This window comes from Cavia porcellus, unplaced genomic scaffold (assembly GCF_034190915.1).
Source record: "Cavia porcellus strain 051 isolate PalLab524CR breed Dunkin Hartley unplaced genomic scaffold, mCavPor4.1 scaffold_16, whole genome shotgun sequence".
NCBI lineage: Eukaryota > Metazoa > Chordata > Mammalia > Rodentia > Caviidae > Cavia > Cavia porcellus.
The window spans coordinates 57,230,191-57,243,261 of NW_026947499.1; the positions used below are offsets into that span (position 1 = coordinate 57,230,191).

The window sequence follows — 13,071 nt, forward strand, 5'->3', positions numbered from 1 at the left end:
TAAAGTTCACTACAGGGGAGAAACCCTTCATTTATTTTTTTTTCAACAAGGATATGAAGACAATTCAATAGAGAAGTCTTTTCAACAAACACTGACTTTAAAAAAATCTACCAAAATTAACAATAATAAAAACCCAAATACTGCTGGGACAATTGCATATCCACATACAAAAGATGAAAGAATAAATCTGTAGCCCCAGCACTTGTGAGGCTAATGCAGGAGAAGCACCAAAGTCCAAAGTCAGCATAGTAAGTTTAAAGCCAGCCTCAACTACATGGTGAGAACCTGTGTCAAAAAACCAAAACCGGAGCCGGGCGTGGTGGCTCACGCCTCTAATCCCAGCACTCAGGCAGGAGGATCATTGCAAATTCCAGGCCAGCCTGGGCTACAAAGTGAGCTTAAAGCCTGCCCAAACTGCAAAGACAGACCCTGTCTCAAAAAGACAAACAAACAAACAAACAAACCCAATGCCCGGGCTGGGGAGTAAGCTCAGCAGCATAAGTGCCTGCCTTGCAAGCGCGCCGTGAGTTCAATTCCTGGTACAAAAAAAAAAAAAAAAAAACCAAAAAAACCCCAAAGTCAATTAATCAGCCAACACATAAATAAATATGGGGAGGCACTTCAGTTCAAAGGCTTTGAAATCAATTCCCAGTAAAGCATACACACATGCAAGTATTCATACATTATTTGAGAAAAGAGTAAGGTATGGATATAAGTCATTCAATGAATGAAACCACAATGCTAACTGAAAGAGTCACAAAAGACCACATATGGTATGATTCATTCCATTTACTTGAAATGTCTTGAATAGACAAATTCATAGATAGAAATTGGATCAGGGATTCCTTAGGGATAAGGGGTTTCTAGTAGTGAGGAATAAGGAGTGTGACAAGTGGTTTGCAGAGGTTTTTTAGGGATAAAAAATTGCTCTAAAATTAGACTGTGATGCTGCAGAACCTTGTGAATAAACCAGAAACCAAAGTTGTCTGCTTCCAACAGGTTAATTTTATGGTATGCGAACTACATCTTAACAAAGCTGTTAAAATCATTTTTAAGTCACACTAAATGTTTCTTCGGGGAACTCAGGTATGAAACACCTGGAGTGTCACAAGAAAAGAGGAGTTTCCGAGCCTAGAAAGGACTAATAATCTTGAACATTTGTGGGGCTCATTTCACCCTTCATTGTAGCTAGATTAGCTAGATACCCAAAGCTATCTATTGATATATATATATATATATATATATATATATATATATAATATATATATAAAATATATATTATATATATACAGTCATCTCACCAAGTTTTAAAAATGTGATTTATTTTGCAGTGCTGAGGACCAAACTCAGGACCTTTAGCAGGCTAGGCCAGCACTGTATCCTTAAGCTATGCCCTCAGCCTTGAAGATCCCTTTTAAAACTGGTATCTGAGGGTCTAGGCATGACGGTCCCTGCCATCAGAGGGACACTTGCTACTTTTGCTCCTTGCCTGTGTATCTGTCTTGAGCTACAGCCAACTGCCACAATGTCCCCACTGGCACATGGGCCTGGAGATATTACTTCTTGCCACTGCAACACAGGAGACCCCAAATCTTGAGATAAGAGCACAGAAAAGAAGTTCAGCTGCGCATATTAACCTTTGGCTTTTCTTGGTATATAAACAGAGGCCCTACTAGCTAGGAGTGATAACCTGGAATCAGTTCTTGAGTATCCTAGAGACAGTTTGAGAATTTGAGAGCTATGTACAACTTGGCCCAAAGAGAAGTATACTAACTACATAACTATGCCTTTTTTTCCTCCTAAATCTTATCTGTACTTTGTTTTTTCCATGACATACTTTTTGAATTTTATTTTTTTGTATCAGGAATTAAATTCACGACCTTGCACTTGCCAGGCAGGCACTGTACCACTGAGTTACATCCACAGCCTACTTTTTAAATTTTTAATGGTGCTAGAGACTGAACTTGAAGCCTTACACTAACTTTTTTTCTTTTTCTTTTTTTGTTTTGTTTTGTTTTGTTTTGTTTACTGGTACCAGGGATCCAACTCACGACCACACACTTGCAAGGCAGGAGCTTATGCTGTTGAGCTAAATCCCCAGTCCTTTTTTTGCGTTTTTTTTTTGTCTTTTTCATTTTTATCGGTACCAAGGATCGAACTCATGACCGCTTGCTTGCAAGGCAGGTGCTTATGCCGCTGAGCTAAATCCCCAGCCCCTTTTTTGAGACAGAGTTTTGCTGTACAGTTCAGGATGGCCTTGAACTCTGATCCTCCTGCCTCAGCCTCTCTCAGTGCTGGGATTACCAGTGTGAGTCACTATACCCAGCCATTCACACTGACTTTCAAGGAAAGCTACTTAACGTTTTCCTTTTCCTATTTATTTGAACAATAATTTATCATAAATTCACAGAAATATTTAGGGCTGCTTCTGAATCCCTCCTCCATTGCTAAATTTATTTTTGTGCCAGTGATATCCTGTTTTTATCCCACTGCTTTGATGTTTTGATTACCCAGTATGTCAAATATTGCCTTTACTGTTTATGGACAATGTATTGTGAACTACAGGGTTTAGATTAGCCGTAGGCTAAGTGCAAGGTACCAAAAAAAAAAAAAGATTAGCAGTAGGGTTTGTCCTTAGCCTGCAGAAGATTCTGGGTTCAGTTTTCAGCACATACACAAAAATGTACTGTTGTGGATTTTTAAATTGTATTAAAAAAACTTTTAGAATACTAAAAATTCAAAGATTAAACGGGTAGGAAAATCAACATCATTTGGAAACAACTTTCCATTCAGTTACATAGTTTGTTGTTCCCATGTACTTAGGTTTTATATTTCAGGCCAGATATATAATTTTCTTTATATAGATTTTATACCTTCCTTTCCTTTTCTTTCTTTGTTTCCTTCCTTCCTTCCTTCCTTCCTTTCTTTCTTACTCATGACCTTGTGCTTGCCAGACAGGCGCCTGTGCTACTGAGCTAAATGCCTGGACCTTACACATTTCTCATGAGTTGTATTCTTTTTGTTGTTGCTATAGGAACCTTTTTTCTTTGAAGTGTATTTTTTGATTTGTTACTGTAATATACACGAGTTTTTGGCCTTTGGTTATCATCTATAAAACTATTCAGTGCTGAGGCAGAAGGACTGCCTTAAGTATGAGGCCACGGGGGTATAGAGTGAGTTCAAAGCCAGCCTGAACTGCATAGTGCTCTCTCTTTTTTTTCTTTTCTTTTTTTTTTTTTTGTCTTTTTCGTTTTTATCGGTACCAGGGATCAAACTCAGGACTGCCTGCTTTCAATGCAGGTGCTTATGCCGCTGAGCTAAATCCCCAGCCCAATGCTCTCTCAAAACAAAACAAAAAACGAACAAACAACCCCCCCCCAAACCACTACTCAGTAAAAGGCTTCCACGGTCATGTAAGTATGGGCTAAACAAAGCTAAATATGATTTGTTCCCTGCAGGACTTCTTTTTTCCTGGGGTTCAAACCCAGAGGGTACCGAGCTACATTCCTAGCCTATTTTTTTATTCTAAGTCTTCCTGAATTGCCCAGACTGTCCTCAACCTTCTAGGTAGCTGGGATGTGTATACCACTCCTGGTTTGATGCTTTTAATAAAATTTTTCAAGAAATAGGGAACTTTCTGTACTTGGCAATAGAATCCTTTGTCAGAAGACATCCCAAAACATACTTTGGGAAACAATACATCTAAAGATTGGTCTTAAGATGTATTGGGATCTCCACTGAACCACAGAACACAGAAGATAGTCCAGTGTCAAAGTGAATGCTTTAATGAGTGTTTGGAGAAAATCCTGTCTCTCACAGCTGCTGTATTAAGCTTTTACTGTGCCCACCCCTTTGCTTTGCGGCAGGTGAGCTAGATGTTCAGGGGCAGAGATCTGGAGTCTAAAGACTCCAGGGGTGGACAAAGCCGTCCGAGGCTTCTGTAGGGGAAAGGTACTCCAGGAGGGAGTGTGGTGCAGGGGACCATAGGCTTCAGGCTGGCCCCTCTTCAGGCATTCCTAGCAAAGCCACAAGCGGTTCCAGCGGTATGGGGGTCCCTACGGGCACAGGGTGAGTGCGTTCATGCTTGCGCAGGTCACTGGCACTTAAGAAAGCCTTGGGGCAGTGGGGACAGGCATGGGGGCGCACTGAGCTATGAGTGCGGCTGTGCTTACGCAGCCCTGCCCTATCTGAGAAACTCTTGCCACACTGCGTACAGGGGAAGGGCCGGAGCTCAGGGTGTGAGCGCTCGTGCCGACGCAGCAAGGTCAGCGTGGGGAAGGTTTCTTTGCACTCACGACAAGTAAACTGGGGTGGCTTCTCATCAGCCTCCTCAACCCCGGCCAATCCTAAGGGACCTGCAGCCTCCCCGACGCCTGAGCCCTGGCATTCCACATGCTCCACCGTCATTCCTACCACTTGCCACTGCGTGGCCATCACCGTGCTGGACTCGGGGGGCAGCCCCAGCAGCCCAGTTGGAGGATCCCCGAGGCTTGTGGTTGTACCTGGGGCAGCCGGGCCCTCACCTGTCACATTGACTGGCAGTGCCAACCCTACCACCAGCTCTGGTGTGGTAGCCTCACTGCTCCGGTGGGTCCGCTCGTGCTTCCGGAGGCTGGACGACACCACAAAGGACTTCCCGCAGGCGCCACAGTGGAACGGGCGCTCGCCTGAGTGAACGCGGCTGTGCTTGGTCAGGCTGGCACGCTCGGCGAAGGCACGCCCACACTCCTCGCAGCGGAAGGGTCGCTGGCCCGAATGCACCAGGGCATGCCGCTTGAGGTCCCAGGAAGCTACAAATGTCTTGTCACACTGCAGGCACTTAAAGGGCCGGTCGCCTGTGTGCACGCGCCGGTGCATGGCCAGGTCTGCCGGCTGTCGGAAGTCCTTGCCACACTTGTCACAGCGGTAGGGCTTCACGCCTTCGTGTGCGCGCTGGTGGCGCCGGAAGCTAGAGGGGTCGGAGAACATGCGGCCGCAGCGTGGGCACAGGAAGGGCTTCTCCCCGGAGTGCGTGCGCTCGTGGCTCTGGTAAGAGCTGAGCTGTGTGAAGCCCTTGCCGCAGGCGGGGCAGCGGTAGGGCTTCTGTGCCGCGTGGATACGTTGATGGCAGGTAAGAGACGAAGAGCGGGAGAAGCTCTTCCCGCACTCAGAGCAAAGGAAGGGGCGCTCCCCAGTGTGGGACCTGTAGGGGCAGGAAGGGTTGGATGTGAAGGTGAAGGCGCCTTGCTCCCTATTGGGCTGTGACCCAACACACTGCTGGGTTCCTCAGCCTGACCCACTAAGGGCTATGCTCAAGAGTTAAGAAACCTTCGGGAAAGACCTCTATGCTCATCACAAACGCGTACAAAGGAGGTCTTACTCACACGGCACCCCAAGACCAAAAACTGCCCTACTGCTGGGCAGATCTGAAACCTACACTAATGGACCCCACCCTTCAAGGCTCCATCTCAAAGTGCTCCCTCAACTAGGGGCACCGGCTTGTCCTTGCCTCCCACCTTCTATAGCTCCTCTGCCCCTCACCCCATTAGCTACTAGTCCTGCAGTCATCAAGGACAGCAAGCGTACCGCTCATGGTTTCGCAGGTCCTTGAGCTCCGCGTATGCCTTGCCGCAGCGCTCGCAGCCATAGGGTCGCAGGCCTGCATGTGTGCGCCGGTGCTTGCGAAAAACCGAGGGATCAGCGAAGCTCTTGCCACAGTCAGTGCAGGCGTAGGGCCGCTCGCCCGTGTGACCGCGCTGGTGGATCTTGAGCTTGGAGAGCGCACCGTAGGCCTTGGGGCAATGCGCACACCGGAATGGCAGCTCGCCTGCGTGCGAGGCCAAATGCACGCGCAGGCATACGGGCTGCATGAAGCGGCGACCGCACTCTGGACATGGGAAGGGCTTCTCACCCGTGTGGCTGCGCCCGTGGCTGCGGAGCTCGGGTGCTGTCTTATACGCCTTGGGGCACAGTGGGCATGCATAAGGCCGAGGCTTTGCCACTGAGCCTGACCCTTTATCCCCACTGCCTTCTTCCTTGGCTTCAGTGTCCTGCTTTGGCTTTACCTCTACTACCTTCTCGGCACGGTCAGCAGGCACATGCGTGGCAGCATGGCGTGCGGCCCTGGGAGCGTTTGGAAATGTCTTGGTGCAGAGCAGGCACTTATAGCGGCGGCCACAGCGCTTGTACCCAGCAGCTGGGGACCCAGTCTCGGTAGCTTCCACCTCCATGACTTTGGTGGGTGGGGCTTCTCTGTAAGACAATCAAATTAGGCCAAAGACAAATTCCTTCCCTATTCTTCAAGGTCTGTGTTCACCAAAGGCTTCTCAGGGCCTTAGAGGGAATTTATCTCATCACATTTCTCACCTGGCATGTAACCACAAAAGCAAACCAGGGGAATCCCACAGCTTCCCTACCAACCATTCCTGGCTCTGACAGTCTGAGTTTTTTTGTTCTGCTAAGGGTAGGAGTGAATATAGTGAGGGCACATGGGGCTAAGAAAGAGGGCTGACATTAGAAAAGGGCCACCTGTACTTCCCTCCCCAACCTCTGGGCTTTTCTAATACTATGGCATTCCCAGAATGCCTCAGTTCCATCTTTTTCATCATTCTACTCTTCAGCTCAGGGTCCAAGGTCTTGCAGGATGCAGGTCCTGTGCCAGGTGACAGAGGCAGAAGGTAACAAGCTGTGGGCCTGGCCCAATCTCTAGATATCCAGGGATGAGAGTCCTAGGTCCAGATGATGGTTACATGGAGTAGCTGGCACTGTGTGGCAGTGATAGGCCTCTGGTTGGTCAGCTGTCAGAAATGCAGCACACAAAGAATTCTGGCATTGCACAGTGGAAGAGACTCCACCCCAAAAGGGAATTCTAGTCCAGTCTCGGCTTTGGAATCTCTGCTGGGCTCCTGTTCCCGTAACTCTGGTATGGGGAGTTCACTCTCTCAGTGTGAGCTATTGCTAGCAGCCAGAAGCCTCTTTCTCAGTCATAATCTACGTATCTGATCCAGTGAGGCCTCCTGGGATACCAGCTCTAACTAAGGTCCCTACTTTCTGCTCCGAGTTTAGAGTGTCCACTTCACTGCTCCTGGGATCATGATTGAGAGGAAATAGGATTAAAGGCTGCATTAGCTTTAATACCAGCTCATCCTCCCAGGGGATGAACAGAAGAGGATTACAGCAGATCCACTTAAGGAGAGCACAGCAGCTGCAGCGGAGGGAGCAGGCTGACAGCAGGGAGAACAGCCAGGTGTGCCCAGAAGTTAGGAGACCTACACTCTACTGTCAGCCCTTGGGATAACTTACCGTGAAGTGTCAGTGAAATCAGTAGTTGTTTTAGGCCTGTTTTCTTTGTGCACCTCTGTGGTTGGAGGTTTCTGACACTGAGATTGAGGAGGAGAGTGGAGCAGAGCTGAGACAGGAGGGTGCTGAGGGAAATACGGAAAAAGGCAAGAGCACCACTTATCTAGTAATCCAGGAGCCCCTCCAGTGAGTGGCAAAGGCTTCAAGTCAGCACCCTCCTGTCTGCAGGTCCTGCCTCAGTCCTATCCATCCTCCTGCCCCTCACCCCATGCAGCCAGAGTCAGCTCCCCAAAGTACCATGTGATGCCCCATTCCATTCATGAACTTTCAATGGCTTCCATACTATGCCAAGTTCCCAGATTCTTTCTGGTTCTTCTAAATCCTACCAATTCTTCATTTGAGCCCCACTTCCCTGAGTTCTTCCTGTACATTGCCTTTGTGTTTTGGCCTCAATCCCACATAACTCCATTCTGCCCTCAACTTGGTTATTTCATTTTTCCCACTAAATCATGGGCTTGAAGCTGACTGAAAGGGCTTCAATTTCAACTACATGAATTTTTCTTCCAGTCCTTAAGGGACTGATTCCTGTATCTGGATGAAAGACCCATTATCTCCTACCAGGCCATCTCTGGACAGTCTGCTTGATAAAGTTTTTCCTTAGGAAAATTAACAGTAGCAGACTGGGGTTACAGATTAGTGGCAGAGTACCTGCCAATACAAGTGAGGCCCTGGCTCAATACTCAGCACTCAAGGAAAGGCAAACAAACAAAACTACTCAGGTCTACAAAGTACTTGTCAAATTCCAGGCTGGATCCTATGCTTTTTATGTGTGTTGAGTCACTTACCTTCATGTCAGAATTATGACAAAAGTTCCTTTCACAGGTAAAAAAAATGAGGTCCAGAGCAACAGTACAGCACTGTGGTTAACTGCATAGTCTTGGAAGCCAAAATGCTCAGGTTCAGATACTGCCTTCATCACTTCCCAGCTGATGCAAACTTGTGCAATTTATTATATGTCTCAGGACCTTAGTTTTCTTATCTGAAAAATGGAGGTAAAAATAGTACTTACCTCAGAGGGTTGGGTGAGGTTTGAATGAGACAATAATTATTGCCCTCAATTACTGAATCTTTTCAGAGCCAGACACTTTACTGAGCATACTTATTAATTCTCTTGCTTCCTCAGATAGGAGTTAAGAGTCCCCATTTTACAGATGAATAAACTGAGGTTCCAAGAGTAACATGATTTGCCCACCCATAGTTTGGACTTGAAATAAGGTGTTTTAACTGGTTTTAAGTCACTGGGCTAAGGTCCAGTGACCTGAGACTTCCCAAGCTTTCTGCTGCCAGGGCCAGCTTCATCATAACCAGAAACTTGAGCTCAGGCTGCACCTGTATCTTCTCTTATCCCTATGCAACTTCTTTGAGATCAAAACCAGTACCCTTTGTATTTCAGGATACTGGGTCTGTTGGGTCTGAGCTTGCCCACTATTGTAGCCCTTGATAGGTCCTAGACTCAATCTTATACTGTATCTGTGAAACTGAAATCAGATTGCTAGAGGGATAAATCCTTCCTAAGATACTTCCCAGGGAAAAGGTAAGGGAATACCTGGTGAGTCCCGGTGGGCACTCAACTCCATGAAAGTGGAAGGCTAAACCAGGCAGGGTGGCACATGCCTGTAATCCTAGCACTTGGGAGGCTGAGGCAAGAAGATCACTGCAAGTTCAAGATCAGCCTGGGCTACAAAGTGAGAGTTTAAGGTCAGCCTAAACTGCACAGTGAGATCCTGTCTCAAAAAGATAAAAAATTAAAAATAAAAGAAGGCCAGGTAAGCTAGGCCCGTGTAGTTTTACTATTAAATCCTCACTTTTCCTAGAGTGCTAGTACTCTAAGTGAAGTAAGACCCCAGCATCAGAATAATCATCTGGGGAGTTTGAGGCAGGACATAAGAACCTGTATTTTAAACACAGTTTCTGAGGGGCTGGGGATTTAGCTAGGGGCTGGGGATTTAACTCAGTGGCATAAGCACCTGCCTTGCAAGCAGACAGTCATGAGTTCGATCCCCGGTACCGATAAAAAGGAAAGACAACAAAACAAAACAAAACAAAACAAAAAAAACAGTTTCTGGATCATTCCACCCAACACTTAAGAATCAAACACATGTACATGTAGCTGGGTGTGATGGTGTACACTTGTAATCTCTGCACTCCAGCAGGCTGAGACAAGATCACTGCAAGTTTAAGGTCTGGGCTATATAGCAAGACTCTGTCTAAACAACAATAAAAACCTCAAATACATGGGTTGGGGGTTATCTTAGTGGTGGACTGCTTTTCTAGCATGTACAAGGCTCTGGCTTTGATCGCAAGCATTTAACCCCCCCCCCAACCAATAGAATTCAAACAAAACCAAAAAGCTGGGTGTGGTGGTACATACCTGTAATCCCAGCACTCAGGAGGCTGAGGCAGGAGGATCACAAAAAGTTTGAGGCCAGCCTGGGGTATAGGCCTGAACTAGTATGACCCAGATTCAAAAAAAAAAAAAAAATTCAAGACATATCCTTAGGTATTTATAGGCTTCTTGGAGACTCATTTTTACTACATCTGTTTTCAGATGCGGAAAATAATACTCCATAGGGGAAACAATATATACAAGGTCAGATTCAAACTCAAGTCTGCAGGACAATCACTATTAAGTAAAATAAATTGGACACACATGTTCAAATATTGCATGGTTTCTCTGGTGTGAGAAACCTAAAGTGTAAATAAGGAGCAAAATGTATTGAGATATTGAGAAATGGGAAGAAAATGTTCAAATGAGAAGGAAAACGGTGGGTGGGGGGAAGAAGGGACAAAAGAAAAAGCAGCAAGATATATCATGTACAGGTACAAATTCTGTATAATGAATGTTATCATTATGTACATCTAAAATGTATCAAAATTAAACAATTAAAAAAATGTCTTCAGGTCTCTGGAGTGGACTCTTTCTCTAGCTACATTTTTATTCATTTGAGGGTTTTTTTTAAGACAAATCCTAACACTGCTCTCAAACGAAGACCAGTATTTTTCCACTAACAATAAAGCCTCAGTCCATCTATTTCCTTCCTACCTTATCTCCAACTTCTCTCCACCAGCTCACTAGGCTCCACCTACCCAGGCCCCTTTTCTTTATTTTAAAGAGCTCAATTCCTTCCTATCATAGGACTTTGGACTAACAGTTTCTCTGTCACAACCACTATTCCCTTAGGATCTTTTGTGTAGCTGTCTCTGATTTCCTTTGGGTCTCAACTGTCTGCTACTTCCTCTTAAGAAGGCTTTCTTGACAACCTTTTTTGATGCTATATGCATCCCTAGTAATCATTCTTTTTCCCTTTTTTTAAAATTTTTTATGGTCTCATCTGAATCAAACATTCCTTGCAAGTTTACTGTGGGTCAGGGATCATTCTAAGCATTTTACGCATGTTACGCTATTCTTAAAAATGCTTAGAAGTTTATTATGGACTGAATATTTGTATTCTCCCAAAATTCATGTATTAAATTTCTAGCTCCCACTGTAACTGAATTTGGAGACAGGCCTTTGTGTAAGTAATTAAGGTAAAATGAAATAAAAAACCTAGGACCCTGATCCAATAAAACTAGTGTTATAAGAAGCAACAACACACGGGGCCAGGGATTTAGCTCAGCGGCATAAGTGCCTGCCTGGCAAGCGTGAGGGTTGTGAGTTCAATCCGGGTACTGCAGAGAGCTGGCGTGGTGGCTCATGCCTGTAATCCCAGCACTCAGGAGGCTGAGGTGGGAGGATCCTTGCGAGTTCAAGACCAGCCTGGGCTACAAAGTGAGCTCAAGGCCAGCCTGAACTGCATAGCGAGACCCCTTCTCAAAAAAAAGTGACAACACAGAGAAGCAAAAAAATTAGTAAGAGCAGTCAGGTATTCAAAGCTACCTGGTCAGACTTCCAAACTTCTGCTCTCTTCTGACTATTGCTTGCTAGTATTTATATGTCTTATGTTCTAGTTGTTAACCCATTTATGCTGAAGATTGAAATTTTTTGAATTTTTGCATGAAATTCACAAATATGATCTAGAAAAATTCAAGGGTCAAGAATTTGAAGAGAACACATTTCATTATGTTCCACTGTTATGAGTGTTCCAAGATTGGATCACTAGGCATTGAAAGGTTAACTATATGTCTCTAGCACTGGGGAATCTAGGCTAAAAAGCCCAGAAACTTGACTATGTGCATCTTCTATGCCCAGAACTATTTGGCCACCTGGGCAAAGGACATGAATTAACTTTACAGAGAATTCAAGTAAGGGTTTACAGCTTTTGCCTCTCCTATATAAGTTCATGCAAAAGTCAACTGCTATTTATGAACTGAATTTGTCCTCCTTTCCAAGTGCCCAAGGTCCAAATAGCATTTCACTATTCCTCAGAAGACTCACTATTGTAATCAAGTCCTGTCTTTGCTTCACTCCTCACCTAGTAGGGGGGTGAAATCCTGCTGTTTCCCCCGTAGACAGAGATTTGATTCCCCAAAAGCTCAGACTAAGGCCCTGGGGGCAAGGATAAGGTGAAAAGGGGCCATCTAACTCTCCCTTCTAAATAAGTTGACATCACGTAAGGTTCACATGCCATAAGCGATTTGGAAGTTGATGAAACTGTGCAGAGGTGAAAACTAATCATAATCTTGGTCTAAAATCTAGTCTTTTTCAGCCTCAGCGGCAATTTCTCCCTCTGGTCACTTAACGAAGCTCCAGGCAAAATTCTCAAATTTGGACCCCTCTACACGCCATAACCTCTGCCTAGTAGACTTTGCTTGCCTTCTCGAAAGGGAAAACTCTTGTATCTTCCAAATACTCCATCCTTAATGAAAAAGATCAAAATGTGATGTGTACGTACCAACCCTCCATGACTAATGTATTTATTATGTATGGCTAACATACCCTAAAAGAAGGGGAACTTAATGGCCACTAGAGGTAAGGGGTCCGCGATGCGCTGGGCCTCAGTTTCTTTGTCAGTGAAATGGGATTCTTGAGACATATGGAAGACTGAAGGGTGCTAGGGCCTACCAGGCACTCTGAATGGGGCCAAGGGCTGCGCAAGTCCTGCTTTCCTCTCTCTGCCACCGTGTATATTGATGCTCTGACCAGATAGAGGCAGGGCCCACGGCAAGACTCGTTTCTTAATAAACCCTATTAAAGTGTGGCCTCAGCGAACGTGGCAAGAAAGAACGAACGTGGGAATGAAAAATGAATGAACAGAGGCCCGAAAGCGGGACAAAGGCTCTGCAAGATGGCGTTTTTTAGGACCGTAGGAGGGGCGGCCAGGGCCTTCGCCGAGGAGGGGTCCACCGGCACCGGGGACCTTGCGGGGCTGGCCGCACCGCGGAAACAAAGCCCGCAACATGGCGGGCTCTAGGACCTCTGGGCCCGCACCACGCACGGCCGCCGGCCGCCTTGGCCGATGGTAGGCATCCGCAGCAGCCGGCCCGCGGGGACAGCCGGCGGGTTCTAGGACCTGCTGGGCCGGAGGCCGCCCCGGGCCGCTCACCGCCCGCCCCGCCCGCGCCAGGCCAAGCCAGTTCTCCCTCGCTCCCCACAGGGAAACTGAGGCCAGCTAGGGTCACGTCCGCGCGGGAGCCAACTCGGGTCCTTGCGACTTCTCACCCGCGTCTCTTACCTGAGTCGGTTTGGACCGACTGCGTGGCGTCAGGATTAGATCCTCTCACAATCAGAGCCCCAGACCCTGCCAGTGAAGGTCCGGCGCTAGGACCCAGCGGGGGGGGGGGAGGGGTAGGGGA

At 46.5% G+C, this 13,071-nt stretch overlaps 1 protein-coding gene across 2 annotated transcripts; it reads right to left on the reverse strand.

Annotated features, from left to right (window-relative positions):
• Positions 1-774: 774 nt before the first annotated feature.
• On the reverse strand, positions 775-13,071 carry Znf668 (zinc finger protein 668). 2 transcript variants are annotated; one of them, XM_013142200.3, is made up of 5 exons: positions 12,951-13,071; positions 8,124-8,317; positions 7,282-7,403; positions 5,566-6,231; positions 775-5,182 (listed from the first exon to the last, which is right to left on the reverse strand). In XM_013142200.3, the coding sequence occupies exons 2-5, from the start codon at positions 8,127-8,129 to the stop codon at positions 3,991-3,993; spliced, it is 1,986 nt and encodes a 661-aa protein (XP_012997654.1). In that variant the 5' UTR covers positions 8,130-8,317; positions 12,951-13,071; the 3' UTR covers positions 775-3,990. The 2 variants fall into 2 exon arrangements, with proteins under 2 accessions (XP_012997654.1, XP_005007647.1); XM_005007590.4 differs by lacking the exon at positions 7,282-7,403.

Bases quoted from the DNA above. Each gene is read 5' to 3' on its own strand.
- Znf668 (XM_013142200.3), bottom strand. The intron at 6,232-7,281 runs GTAAGTTATCCC...ATTGTCTTACAG, and splicing joins GATTTCACTGACACTTCACG to AGAAGCCCCACCCACCAAAG. The intron at 5,183-5,565 runs GTACGCTTGCTG...CTGCCCCTACAG, and splicing joins GACCTGCGAAACCATGAGCG to GTCCCACACTGGGGAGCGCC.